Genomic DNA, 14,052 nt, shown 5'->3' with positions numbered 1-14,052 from the left:
AGTGTGGCTGAAGGCTGAGTCTAATCAAACTGGATCTCCGTTATAAAGAGGGTAAGAATTAATTCCAACATTTTGCTGTCTTAGGAAGGTTTTGATGTGCATGCAAAGAGACCAGTATTAAAACACACTGACCACCTCCCTAACTTGTTTCTCATTCAGCATTTACAGAATACCTACTGCCACAGGACCTTGGTCTGTGACAATGGCTGGATGGGTGTTACGACAGTTCAGCAGTTACACAAAATTAAAACTTAAGAACAGCTCATCCAGCATTACTGCCACCTTCTTAATACAAAAAAGGCAACAAAACCAAACCAAGAACTGGGATCAGAGCCCTAGTATAAAAACACAATGCTCAACTTACCAGCAAGAGCATTAGAGGCTTGGACTCCCTAAATTGCTCCATTTCCCAAATCTCCCCTGAGGCCGCAGTGTTACAGATATAGTTCCAACCTAAAAATTTGTCTGAATATTCACAGTGATAAACAGGCAGAATTACTATGCCTAAACACTATATAATGTGTAGTTATCCAGCTCGGTGAAAGGATCATTCAATGGTTGCAATCCACGACTTCCTGTCAGCTTATACAAGATGAAACCAAATCACTGAATTCATACTAAAGCTGAACAAAAATGAAGGACCAGGCAAGACAAAGACAGAGGAAAAAATGCAAGATGCTTCAGTCTCCCATGTTTTCAAGCATCTTAATATCAGCATTATGTGATGATGGGAAATAGGCAATAAGAGCCTTTTATTTAAACATACCAGATATCTTTCCTCCTGCCTCATGCTGGGGGTACGGATCATGTGATTCTGTTCTCCTCTCCAGTCTCCAAAACGTCGAAAAAAATAATTGGATAAAAACCGACTGACAGGATCTCTAATGATATTGATGTACACTGGCTGGTCTCCTCCAAACCTGGCGGGAAATAAAATGGGTCAATCTCATCAGATTTCACACCGGCACATGTACCCATCTTTTATCTGAATGTCTTCAGATTACTCTCTACACAAGCTCAGAGCTTTCACAAGATTAGAACAGAAACTGAGAGGCTTACCAGTAGTTACCAAAACTTTGTAAAAGCATGCAAGACCTCTTTCAGATGGACAGTAAATATGGTGTCACATTAAGCTATGTATGTAGTACAGAAATTCTTGTTTAAGACCATTTTTTGCACTGTGTCAATAGATCAGCCTCTTGAGTTTTCTCCTTGATGTTTTCAGATGAAGAACCTTCTGCAGCTCAATCCGGGAATGGGTACTTTTTGTCAACACGTTTCTCATCTAGGAAGTTATGTCAGAGCAGGCAATGGCTAACACAAACTGCCATAAGGCAGCCTTGGATCACCTTCACCTGTACAGTAAGTGCAAAGGATTTTGCAACATTCAAGCCTATCTCAAAAGGCTTCCTTTGGATGAACTGACAGATATGTATGATATTTCCACCTTTATATTTGCTGGAACTTGTGCAGATCTTCCTCCCCTCACCCCCAGCTTGCACCACCAGCTGGATTTGAGGTTATTTTGTGGTTACACATCACCTTATCCTTGTACTGCTCTGCATAAAGGTGTTTTTTTGGAAGTCAATATAAAAACGTGCTTCAAAAAAGAAATTATGCATCTATTTCAAGTACAAGCAAGTCCAATGAAAAGGAAAGATAAAACCAGGTGTGACCAGGCTCCGCAAAATGTGGCACAGGTACCTGCAATTTAGATATGAAAAGATAAACCAGAGCAATCTCATCAGTCTGACTTTACCCTCTTGTACACCTCCTCCTGGTAATTTATGACAAACATTTTCTGTTTAACAGGTAGGATAAAAAGAGACGAACGGAGGGAAAAGGAGCTTGAGGAGGCTTGTGATTATACTGTATTTTCACAGTATTAAAAATATTTTAACTGCATATTTTGTATCAATACACAGCATCAGAAGAACGGGGAAAAAATGAAAGTTGCTTACTCTCTTCTGTGGTCAAAACTGACAATGGACATTTATGCTATGGAACAGACTTATGAACTACAGATGCTGGGAGAGATAAAGAACAAAATAAAAACTTTTTGGATTAAGAATTTCATAGGATAAATTCTACTTGGAATTTGCCTAAGAATATGAATTATATTTCTCCCTTCTGTTTCTCCAACTCAGGAGGACAATTCTTAAGCACTAGTTTGTGGTTTAATTTTGGAAGCTTGAGGACATAGCCACATTTAATGATTTAAATGCGGTTCTGATGATTTTATGGTCACAATTTATATATTTTCCTTCAAAATGTAAAATATTAGATGAGAAGAGAGAAAACTGAAGACATCCTTTGTATTAAAAAAAAACCAAAACCCTCTTGGCTTCTCTACATCTTTTGAGCCAGATGAATAATTGAATATGTATAATAAAAGAGTAGGTCTCCTCATAAATATTAAATAGCCAGCAAAATTGTTAAAAAATATGAGTTCTAGTAAAAGACAAAAGAAAAAAAAATCCCACAGTTTCAAGTTGAGTTTTAGTCTGCATGATTCCCCAGACCACTAAGTAGAGTCTGCAAAGGCTTGTCCCATGAGTAATGATGCATATCAGTAATTTCCTTGACCTCAGTGTTGCAGGATCATTGCCATAATTTGAAATTGCACAGACAGCATAAAACTTTAAACCAATCCAATTAAAAAGGCAGATGCTCCTTTCTTCCTGATTAGTACATAGCCCAGTTTGGACATGGGTGTGCAAGGGAAGTATCCTGAATTCAGTACCCTGAACTCTTCTCTGAGATTATTTTTGCTGGTTTTCGTCATTATGCAGAAATAAAACCTACATTAAAGAAAGGCATTCCTGTGAATACCATAGGACAATGAGGCCATGAAGCTTTGACAATATTTATTCAAGCAGAAAGCTTTTGGTGAATGCCATTGCTGGTAGCCATGAAAACTATATTTTTCAGTTGAAACTGCTGGCAAGAAGAAGTTGCACCTAAATTACCAAACACATTATCTTCCTATTGCTTGATAAAGATCAGCAATAATCTAAAGACAGAAGAGAGTGAAGTACAAAGAAAAGGGGAAGCAATGGAGACAGTAAGAAGTGATGACAGCAGCAAGTCGTCTTAAGATACATAAAGATAACAAGATTCAGAGAAGCAAAGAGAAAGGATATCCTGCCCCAGGGTTTGTAGAGAACACTAAGCTTAAATGCCTGTCTGAAGAGACAAAAATCAGAAGCAGACAGCTATTAGTTGTCTAGATCGAAACATTCAACACATATTGTCTTTTCTGAAGTGAAAGGAGGGGTCAGATTGCATAACCAAGCCACCAAAGTGTCACAGCCCAGCCTTTTGCTGGTAAGGTCATGTCCCTGAACATGTGAACTGCAAATTCATCACCAACAGCTCTGAGAACAGGCACATGCAAGCTCGTCTGTCCCAAGAGGGCAGCTCAGATGGGAGGTCACTCTTTCACAAAATTGCTACAGAGGAACTTCTTATTTCTGAAATGGAGAGTGTGTCCCCCTCAAAACACAGGGCAGCTCGAATGTCTGATTTCCTGCACTCTGTAACCAGCCTGGTATATAGCCTGGAGCTTCAATTGCTCCATCAGGCAACAAGCAGGGAGTTTTCAGAGAAATTAAGTCTGTTCTGGCTCTTACTCAAATCTGTATTTTTTTTTTAAGCATGGTTTTTAATACTTCAAATTCCAACCATTTGTTTCTATGGACTACACTGAGACTTTTTTATGGAAGCTAAGCAGCACTCGCATGGCATAAAAAATCCTCCTGGTTAAAAAAAACCCCCTGAAATCAATAACCGTAAGCTATTTAGAGAGAGAAAAGGGCAAATCAATGCTCCATTTGTTCAAGTATGTTCAGCATATTTTTAGGTACCTATCAATCACAACATATTAAATATTACTTAGCTTTCCAGAGTGAAACTTCTCAAATTAACAACACCCACATGAAAGTGCTCTTGCAGATAACACATTGTGCTCTCATTATACATCATGTCACCTTATTTATACTCAGATACCTATTGTGAAGGATTCAAAAAGGGATATGATCATATTTTTCTAGGCCTGAGCAGAATGCTTACCTTCTCTGAGTGGGATCAAGACTTCATTCTGCATGATAAATGTACCTGATCATTCTCATGGCCAGCAGCACATCGCTACTGGGTAGAGTGGGCCAGGACACCGCCATTTCAGAGAAGCACTGAAAATGTATCCACAGATCTTCTGCAGTCCTTTTCCTGTATTTAATTTCTCCTGATTTATTCAGTATATACTATTAAATCCCATTAGTTTTAACTGCTCTGCTGTGACAAGTATATTTTTGGAGCGCCCATCAAAATAACTAGACTATTTACAGGCTTCAATCAATGATATTTAGGTTCATTAATAATGCATTTCTCCATCCTTTTTTTAATAAAAGGAAACAAAAAAGAGAGGTATGACAGATATTGCAAGTCTGCCCCTTAGAAAAATGTCTCTGATGAATTCCAATTGTATGATTTACATGATTTACATGGTTTCATTTTTTTTTAATCAACTAAAGTGATTTGCTTGGCTTTAGAATGGAGGATCTCTCAGTTCCTGTTATTTTTCATTTCACTTCACTGCTGGAGGCTGCTGTATTTCTGTTCAGCACAAAACCCTTTGCACAAGCAGAAGCAGGCTTCTTTGTCCCTGCAAGCAAACAATACTCCTTGAGGAAATGACAACTCCTAACCTATTCTCTGAAAGAACTTGGGCTGTCTTTTACTCTTTTAATGTAAAGTATCTTCCCTTAAACAAGTGAGGGAGTTGCTAGAAACTCAATGTAACAGAAACAAACAAGAACTGACAGTCATCTAATATTAACAGGGACAAGCATATTGTGTCCTTCTTAGAAAGGCAGCACAATTTGCTTCTACAGCTTCATACAGATCAGAATCACATGCTGAGAACACAATTGCCCAGCAAGCTTTACTCATCAATTACGTTACACCTCCATTTCCTGCTCTGCACCACAGCTTCACGAGGAAGTCACGCAAAAGCACTAACATACAACTTTCACCTTTTCAGGACTGAAATAAGATGCACTTACATCAAAATCTGTCTTCTGAAAAAGGTACCTTAAAATTAAAAGATACTATAACTTGTCGAACTTGCATGCACTTGGGGCAAAGCAACCCTATTCTGCACACAAGGCACCAGGCAATGCTGGGATACTCCAGTGACTCTCTTCAAGGCTGAGCTGCAAAAATATCCAGAGAAGCAGGCTGAGGTACTGCCTATTTCACTATCCTGTGAATCTCAGAATATTTAATGTTGTATTTCTGTCAGTCTTTTACACTCGGGAATGCTAAACAACAAGGTGGGATTTTTTTCCCCTATGCCTTTCATTATGCTGAGAATATGAAAGTAGTTTAATATATAAATTCACAATTAACAGCATCAGCACTGATACAAATCCTGACAGGGTCTGTATAACATCCCCAACTCAGGCAAAGGCAACCCTTGAGAAGGTAATACTAATTGTGTTTCCCTTCATGTAATGCAAAGTTACAGCCAGAAATAAGTAGGAGAGAAAACACTAATTCTCCACAAAGCACTAACAACAGCTATAGTCAAACTCTGCATTATTTAAAATCACTTAATTCTAGATACCTTTTTTCCAAGACTTTCCAGAAGTCTGGCTCAGGATCTCTCTGGACCCCTCATTAACATTTCATTGTAATTCAGAAATGCAAATGTTGCACATTATACAGAGGAACAAAAAGCTGATTACAAATTATTGTAACAAATTTCCAGCAAATAGTAGAACAGCTGATGCAGCTCTTTAGGAAGTATTAAATCAACAAACATGGTGTGTAGAAAAGATACATCTTCAAAACTGGATGAAACCACTCATTTAGCTGAGATAGTTATGTTCACATAAAATCTTGAGGCTTGACTTCTTAGGAAGGTTATAATGCAAATCACAGAATCATAGAATCATAGAATCGTTAGGGTTGGAAAGGACCTTAAGATCATCTAGTTCCAACCTCCCTGCTGTGGGCAGGGACACCTTACGCTAAATCATATCACCCAAGGCCTCGTCCAACCTGGCCTTGAACACTGCCAGGGATGGAGCATTCACAACTTCCCTGGGCAACCCATTCCAGTGCCTCACCACCCTAACAGGAAAGAATTTCCTCCTTATATCCAACCTAAACTTCCCCTGTTTAAGTTTTAACCCATTACCCCTTGTCCTGTCACTACAGTCTCTAATGAAGAGTCCCTCCCCAGCATCCCTATAGGCCCCCTTCAGATACTGGAAGGCTGCTATGAGGTCTCCACGCAGCCTTCTCTTCTCCAGGCTCAACAGCCCCAACTTCCTCAGCCTGTCTTCATACGGGAGGTGCTCCAGGCCCCTGATCATCCTCGTGGGCCTTCTCTGGACTTGTTCCAACAGTTCCATGTCCTTTTTATGTTGAGGACACCAGAACTGCACACAATACTCCAGGTGAGGTCTCACAAGAGCAGAGTAGAGGGGCAGGATCACCTCCTTCAACCTGCTGGTCACGCTCCTTTTAATGCAGCCCAGGATACGGTTGGCTTTCTGGGCTGCAAGCGCACACTGCAGCCGGCTCATGTTCATTTTCTCATCGACCAACACCCCCAAGTCCTTCTCCGCAGGGCTGCTCTGAATCTCTTCTCTGCCCAACCTGTAGCTGTGCCTGGGATTGCTCCGACCCAGGTGTAGGACCTTGCACTTGGCATGGTTGGCAACTTCATAAGGTTGGCATCAGCCCACCTCACAAGCGTGTCAAGGTCCCTCTGGATGGCATTCCTTCCCTCCAGCGTATCAACCGAACCACACAGCTTGGTGTCATTGGCAAACTTGCTGAGGGCGCACTCAATCCATCAAACATCAAAAGGATGTTGCAATGCACTTGGCACTGCTTATTCAGCTTCTCATATGAATACATTTACCAAGAATATCATGTGTGTTTACAGCTGTCCTGTGGAAACGGCTGTCACAGATTGCTACACAACATAATGCTAGGAATGTCCACATGGAAACTGAAATACAGCAACCTAGGTATAAGAAAAAAATCACATTGTAACCTGGCAATATATATTATGTATACAATGTGTGGTATATAAAAATCAATGTAACTGAAATTGAAAGCATGGCTGCCCTGTACCAGATGTGAAATTCTACATCATCACCATCACACAGAGGAAGCTGCATCACCATGCTTGAGACTTTGAATCTACACAGTTTAACATCATAATCTATGATTCAGAAGGTAAGTGCAAAACTACAGATAGCATTTTCAGATAACGAAGTTGCAAAATGAGAGAATAATGGAATGGTTTGATGGCAAAGAGCTACTCAAGCCACAGGGCAAGCAAGACAAGCAAACATTTTGCACTGTAGTACAGTAAATAAAACCCTAGAATCAGAAGCAGAGGACATTCAGAGGGAAGTAGCAGCTCTGGCAAGGACTTGCATGCCTCCACAGATTATCAGTAGCATGTGAGACCTTAAAGGCCAATTCTGAGAAAAAGGGGAACTGGGGTAATTATAGACCGGTCAGCCTTACCTCCATCCCTGGAAAGGTGATGGAACAACTTATTCTTGACACCATCTCTAGACATATCAAGGATGAGGGAGTCATTAAGAGCAGCCAACATGGCTTTACCAAGGGGAAGTCATGTTTGACCAACCTTATAGCCTTCTATGAGCAAGTAACTAGGTGGATGGATGATGGTACAGCGGTAGATGTGGTTTTTCTTGATTTCAGTAAGGCATTTGATACTGTCTCCCACAGCATCCTCATAGATAAGCTAAGGAAGTGTGGGCTTAATGATCAGGTAGTGAGGTGGATCAAGAACTGGTTGGAAGGAAGAAGGCAGAGAGTTGTGGTCAATGGGGCAGAATCTAGCTGGAGGTCTGTGACTGGTGGAGTCCCTCAGGGGTCGGTGCTGGGACCAGTGCTGTTTAATATTTTCATCAACGACCTGGATGAGGGAACTGAATGTACCCTCAGCAAGTTTGCTGATGATACTAAACTGGGAGGAGTGGCTGACACACCAGAGGGCTGTGTTGTCATTCAGCGAGACCTGGACAGGCTGGAGAGTTGGGTGGAGAGGAACTTGATGAAATTCAACAAGGGCAAGTGTAGAGTCTTGCATCTGGGGCAGAACAAGCCCATGTACCAGTACAGGTTGGGGGCTGACCTGCTGGACAGTAGTGAAGGGGAAAGGCACCTGGAGGTCCTGGTGGATAGGAGGATGACCATGAGCCAGCAATGTGCCCTTGTGGCCAAGAAGGCCAATGGCATCCTGGGGTGCATTAGAAAGGGTGTGGGTAGTAGGTCAAGGGAGGTTCTCCTCCCCCTCTACTCTGCCTTGGTGAGGCCGCATCTGGAATATTGTGTCCAGTTCTGGGCCCCACAGTTCAAGAAGGATAGGGAATTGCTTGCAAGAGTCCAGCGCAGAGCTACAAAGCTGATTAAGGGAATGGAACATCTCTGTTATGAGGAGAGGCTGAGGGAGCTGGGACTCTTTAGCTTGGAGAAGAGGAGACTGAGGGGTGACCTCATCAATGTTTACAAATACGTAAAGGGTGAGTGTCAGGATGATGGAGCTAGGTTTTTTTCAGTGATGTCCAGTGATAGGACAAGGGGCAATGGGTGTAAACTGGAGCATAGGAGGTTCCATGTGAACATCAGGAAAAATTTCTTTACTGTGAGAGTGACAGAGCCCTGGAACGGGTTGCCCAGGGGGGTTGTGGAGTCTCCTACGTTGGAGATATTCAAGGCCTGCCTGGACAAGTTCCAGTACTCTAGGTTATCCTGCTCTTGCAGGGGGGTTGGACTAGATCATCTTTTGAGGTCCCATCCAACCCTTAGGATTCTGTGATTCTGTGAGAAGCAGGAGACCCAATGCGACCACTAACAGAGTTCATTTTAAACAAAGTGCACACAAAGTTCACTGCAGTCACAAGAAGGATGAAAAAAATAAATGTTTTGGAATGGAAAGATGTCTAGAAACTGAAAATCTTCAGCTTGAAACCAAAATGAAGAAGGGAAAAAATACAGAGAAGGCTCAGAGGAGACTGCACCACTGCACATAAGAAATTACACATGAAAGCTTACCTATGGAAAAAAATTGATAAAAGGAGTCCTCATAAAGCAGGCAAATCTATTCTCAGATCCAAGGAGAAGGAGGCAATTAGATTTCTCAGAAAAAATAAGAGGAAAAAATAACTCTCAATTTACAGTCCGAGAGAACAATCCAGTATTGGAAGAATTTACCAAGGGCCACAAACTCTCTGTTACTGGTGATTTTTAAATCAAGACTTAAATTTTTGTTTTGAAAGATGAAGGTTTTAGATTGAAACCTAAATAGCCTGTATCATGCATTACATAAGGGTGAGAAAGACTAGAAATGACTTGGGACTGCCATAATCCATCTTTTTGCCTGAAGGCAGGATCATCCACATAATTGCCACTACCAGCTCAAAGATACTCCATCTATCCCATTGCTTCGCTGTCCTTGTTCAAGCCTTTTCCTAAATGCCCAATTTAGAATTCTGCTGATGCAATTTAAGGCTGCCACTTCTGCTATCATTACTCATAAAGAACAGTGTAGTCCCTTTATTTCTACAGAACCTTTTAAATATAAACTTCAGAAGTGTTAGCGCGGTCCCCTCTTCCCCAGTCTTCTCTGGTTTTCTTTTTCTTTCTCTTTCTCTGCCCTTTCAATATTTCCTCACAGGTCAATTCTTTGTATCTCTGATCATTCTCTGTAGTCTCTTTTGGACTCCTTTGGAGTAATCAAGACCTGTTTTAAGGTACTCCCGAACTGGTAACATAATCTAATCTACAGTGTGAATGTAAACACGGAAACCAAACAACAATTAAAAAAAAAAAGATAATTTGGGTGTTATGTCTGATCCCACCTTCAGTAACTACATTTCAAGCAAGAATTGTCCATTACCAACTGAATGAAAGCTAAAAAGTCTATTATGAACATGGGAAATCTAGGGAAAGAAATTTTAAATCAGGTAATCTTAAAATCTGTGGAAAAACTTGACATAGAGCAGTATTAAAAAAAAAACACCAAAAACCTGAAAACAAGCTCTTAGACCATGCTGAGGTCAAACTGCACATGAGATTTGTGCTTAGCCTTCCACCAAGTCACAGTTAAAAAACCTCATTACATACTCACATCATTAAAAAAATGTAGTATAAAAAAGGAAGAAAGATGTAGGAGGGATTATAGCACCGTGTGGCCATTCATGAAATGTGTACTTTACAAGGCAGACCTCACATGATGGTAGAAAGTGTTTCATGATGTGTTAGCAAAAAGTATAGATCATAATGAACACACATAAAGACACAGTGTTAAGGCAGTGCACAAAAGTTTAGCTGACATTTCCCTACTTTTAAGAGCTTACCCAGAGGGTAATATTTTATTTGTTAATGTATTTTAAATGACATTTCCTAGGCGTATACGGTTTGTTTTTTATTTAAAGGAGGAAAAAATCCACAACATGAAAATACTTTAGCAGATAATCTTAGGCTGCAATCACTGTTTCAAGATGTTGACTCAAGAGGGCATTCAAAGAGCCCAATCCCTCCCACAGAATCAGTGCAAGCTGACTGAACTGTTGATGTTCATACAAAGCATACCTGAATTTGCATTCAAAGGGTCATGGACATTCAGCATCCTGTTATGCCAGCTCCATGCATTTTGTCCAGCACACCATTTTCAAAAGCTAGTGGAGCATGGTTAAAACACATAATAGGCATGTTCTGCAAAACATTTACGCTCTTTGTGGCATTACTTGTTCCACAGAAAGGGAGAAACAGGAATCTTCACGTTATTAATAAATTTGAGTGTGGTGACAAATAGTCCACAGCTGTGTTTTAAATCAATGAAAACAGCATCACAGAATCACCCTGGTTTTACTGACCTCTTACCAGTCTGTAGAAAAACTTAAAAATTAAATTCTAATTCTGAATCAACAGGCCAGTGACACACACAGAGGTTAAGTCACGGCAAAGCAAGATCTTTACTTGCCATAGAAATTGTAAAAGTATCATCCAACCCTTATGAATCATCAGCAGGCTAACATGCAAGGCTTTCAAACACCATGCTGTCAGCACAGTGTGCTCCTGCTTTCAAACATGTGGCTTATTCTTGTGACATATAGTCAACTGCTGAACCCAGGACGCTAATTCTTCAAGATTTATCCCCTTTTTGTTTGTTGGCTGCAGAGACATTTTACAGAACCCAAGAACAGGGAGTGCTTAACATCAAAATGCAGTGTTAAACTTCAATTTTTAGAGAGGCTTCTGCATGAGAAAAAACACAAAACTGATGAATAACAAAAAAACCCTGAATATTCAGAAACTAAGTTTAAGTTTGGATTTATCAAGACTGCATCTCTCTGCCTGTATCTGCCATCATACAGCATGTGATTTACTGTTATCTGTAATTCAGAATTCAGGTCAGAGATGAAGGAAAGCATTCAAACTGATCAGCACTGCTGCACATGACACTGCCTGCTGCTACAGCACCCCAATTTACTCATTTTTATTAGTGGTGGCTATTTTGTCTGTTTAAAAAATGCAATATTGAAGCCAGTATCAATAATGCTGACACAGACTGTCTACCTAAAAGCACTTTTTCAAGAAAAACAAGAACTTTACACATTAACTCTGCTAATAAATAACAGAAACCCTGAAATATTTATTATGTTGATTGCAGGGACTAAAGGCAAGTACCTTCTCAAGCAGAAGATCTAACAGATCTTTCTCTCATCTCTTAAACCTGTCACCCACTTCCCTCATGCACTGAGCAAAATGGACATGGCAGAGCTGGGGCTGGCATCCAAGCAAGGCATAGGATGGTGGCTGCTGGCCGTGACCCAGCAGAAGGTCCAGCAGTTCTGCTTTGCCTGGCTTTCCCTTCAGCAGGGGTACCATCAGCAGCATGGCTGTCTCCAAGTCTTCTACTGGTCTTTCAAACTTGGCTTTAAACTGATCAGTGGGGTCAGAAGTTATTTAGGAATTAGGCTTAGGGGGGAAACTGGAAAGACGCAGAACAGCTGGAACGTATGTGTGAGTCTTACTTCCTTAGAAAATTATGCTGAAGTCTTGTCCCCCTGCCTCGAGCTCATGCACATATATGCTACAATACACACCGCCGATATTAAACTGCAGCTGGAAGAAAGAAGAGGGCAGCAGCCTGACAGCGCAGGAAGAATGACTACTTACATACTAATGCTGGGTGATAATTCATCCTGTCTTTGAACAAACAAGATATACTGAACTGAATTATAAGGGCTAATTAAAATGTAAGATTAAATTGACTCCATGTTTTATCTCTGTATCTCCTTACCACATCATAGGAAATTTTAAAGGAGATCACTCCCCAGTGGCCAGAAACTACTGCAGAAATTAAGAATTCACGGCTCCAATGAGACATGAAAAAGCCTGTTTCTCTCTCTGTGTGGTCTTTTTAATGCTTCTCCCTCCTGTGACTTTACCCTGACCTAATCAGCCAACTCTTAAACAAGCAAAAGCCACCTACCAGCTACTGACAGAAGAACATCTTTAGATTTTTACACATTCCACTGAAACTTCCATTTACCCTGAGACAGGAGGGAGGGGCCAAGCTTCTTAATGTGCCTGAATGAGGGTCCATATATACATGCGCGGAAGATAACAGTTTGGTGTTAGAGAGAGGCAAGCTGCCCTCCTGTGTCCAAAATGTGAGTGGTGTGATTCTCCCTATCCCTGACTCAGCCTGACCCAAAAACCATGGCCTCACCACCCCTGCGCATTCCTACAAAAGTTCTTTCTGCTTCTCTGCAATCTGTGACACTTGGAGCACACACCAAGTATCTTGAAGAGCTGCCCAAAAATTGTTATAATCAGCTGAAGATTTCTAAGAGGTCAAGTGGGACTTTTCCACAGACTTGAAGCTTCTTCATGCTTCTTTTTTTTTCCAGGCTAAGAGATGCCAAGCAGCATTTATGATGAAGAACAGCCAACAACCTGCACCTATCCTGAAATAACTTTTGGTGTTTCTCTGCAGGTTATTCTAGCTCTTCACGGCTTCTGCACTCTAACACTGTATTGCTTGGATTTACTAATAGCACCTGCAATCTCAGCGAATGTATCAGCATATAAATCTTTACCTTCATAGAGTAGAGACATTTTTTAATATTTGTTTCTGATGTATATTTTGGATGCTTTTCCTGGCAACATTAGTATATAAACTTCAATTCAGAAAGAGATATAAAAATATAACAGTATTTTTACTAATTTAATGGCTCCCACAATTCTTTTCAAATACATGCAGCACTGACTTTGAAAAAGAATTGGAATATGACAAAGATAAATTATACCTGTCATCCTGGTCCTGCAATGTGACCTCTTCGGGCACATGTCCCTGAGTGGAGGCAAACTGTTGTGGTTTAAGCCCTGTCAGCAAGCCAGCCATACAGTTTCTCTCTTCCCTCCCCACCCCCTTTCTTCCCTTCCCCCCCATCCCCAAACCCAGAGGGACGGGAAGGAGAATCCAAAGAATGTAACTCCCATGGGTTGAGATAAGAACAGTCCAGTAACTAAGGTATAACAGAAACCACTACTGCTACCACCAATAATAGTAATGATAAGGGAAATAACAAGGGAAGAGAATACGATACCACCCGCCGAAACAAGCCCGACCGAGCAATGAGTGCCCTTCCGGATAACTCTCATCCTGGGCATGACATGCTGTGGTATGGAATACCCCTTTGGCTAGTTTGGGTCAGGTGTCCTGTCTCTGCTTCCTCCTGGCTTCCCCTCCTCCCTGGCAGAGCATGAGGCTCACAAAGTCCTTGGCCAGACCAAACATTTGAGCAGTAACTAAAAACATCGGTGTTATCAGTACTGTTCCCAGGCTGAAAGTCAACAACACAGCGTTGTACCAGCTACTAAGAAAGAGAAAAAATGACTGCTACTGCTGAACCCAGGACACAAACATACCAAATTCCTAAGTTATGTGCAAAAGGAGGTGGGTGCTTCTACCCTGTGCACTATAGA

General features: G+C 41.0%; 1 protein-coding gene across 1 annotated transcript in view; it reads right to left on the bottom strand.

Annotated features, from left to right (window-relative positions):
• Positions 1 to 14,052, bottom strand: part of UST (uronyl 2-sulfotransferase) — a 169,740-nt gene that overhangs the window by 59,111 nt on the left and 96,577 nt on the right. Inside the window, exon 5 of the mRNA XM_062641961.1 lies at positions 767 to 920. Within this exon, the coding sequence (XP_062497945.1) occupies positions 767 to 920 (154 nt within the window). The remainder of the gene's footprint in view (positions 1 to 766; positions 921 to 14,052) is intronic.

This window comes from Pezoporus occidentalis, unplaced genomic scaffold (assembly GCF_034315485.1).
Source record: "Pezoporus occidentalis ecotype Australia unplaced genomic scaffold, CSIRO_AGI_Poc_V1 ctg7, whole genome shotgun sequence".
Taxonomy (NCBI): domain Eukaryota; kingdom Metazoa; phylum Chordata; class Aves; order Psittaciformes; family Psittacidae; genus Pezoporus; species Pezoporus occidentalis.
The sequence above is the reverse complement of the archived record's forward strand: the minus strand, read 5'-3'. Positions and strand labels throughout refer to the sequence as shown.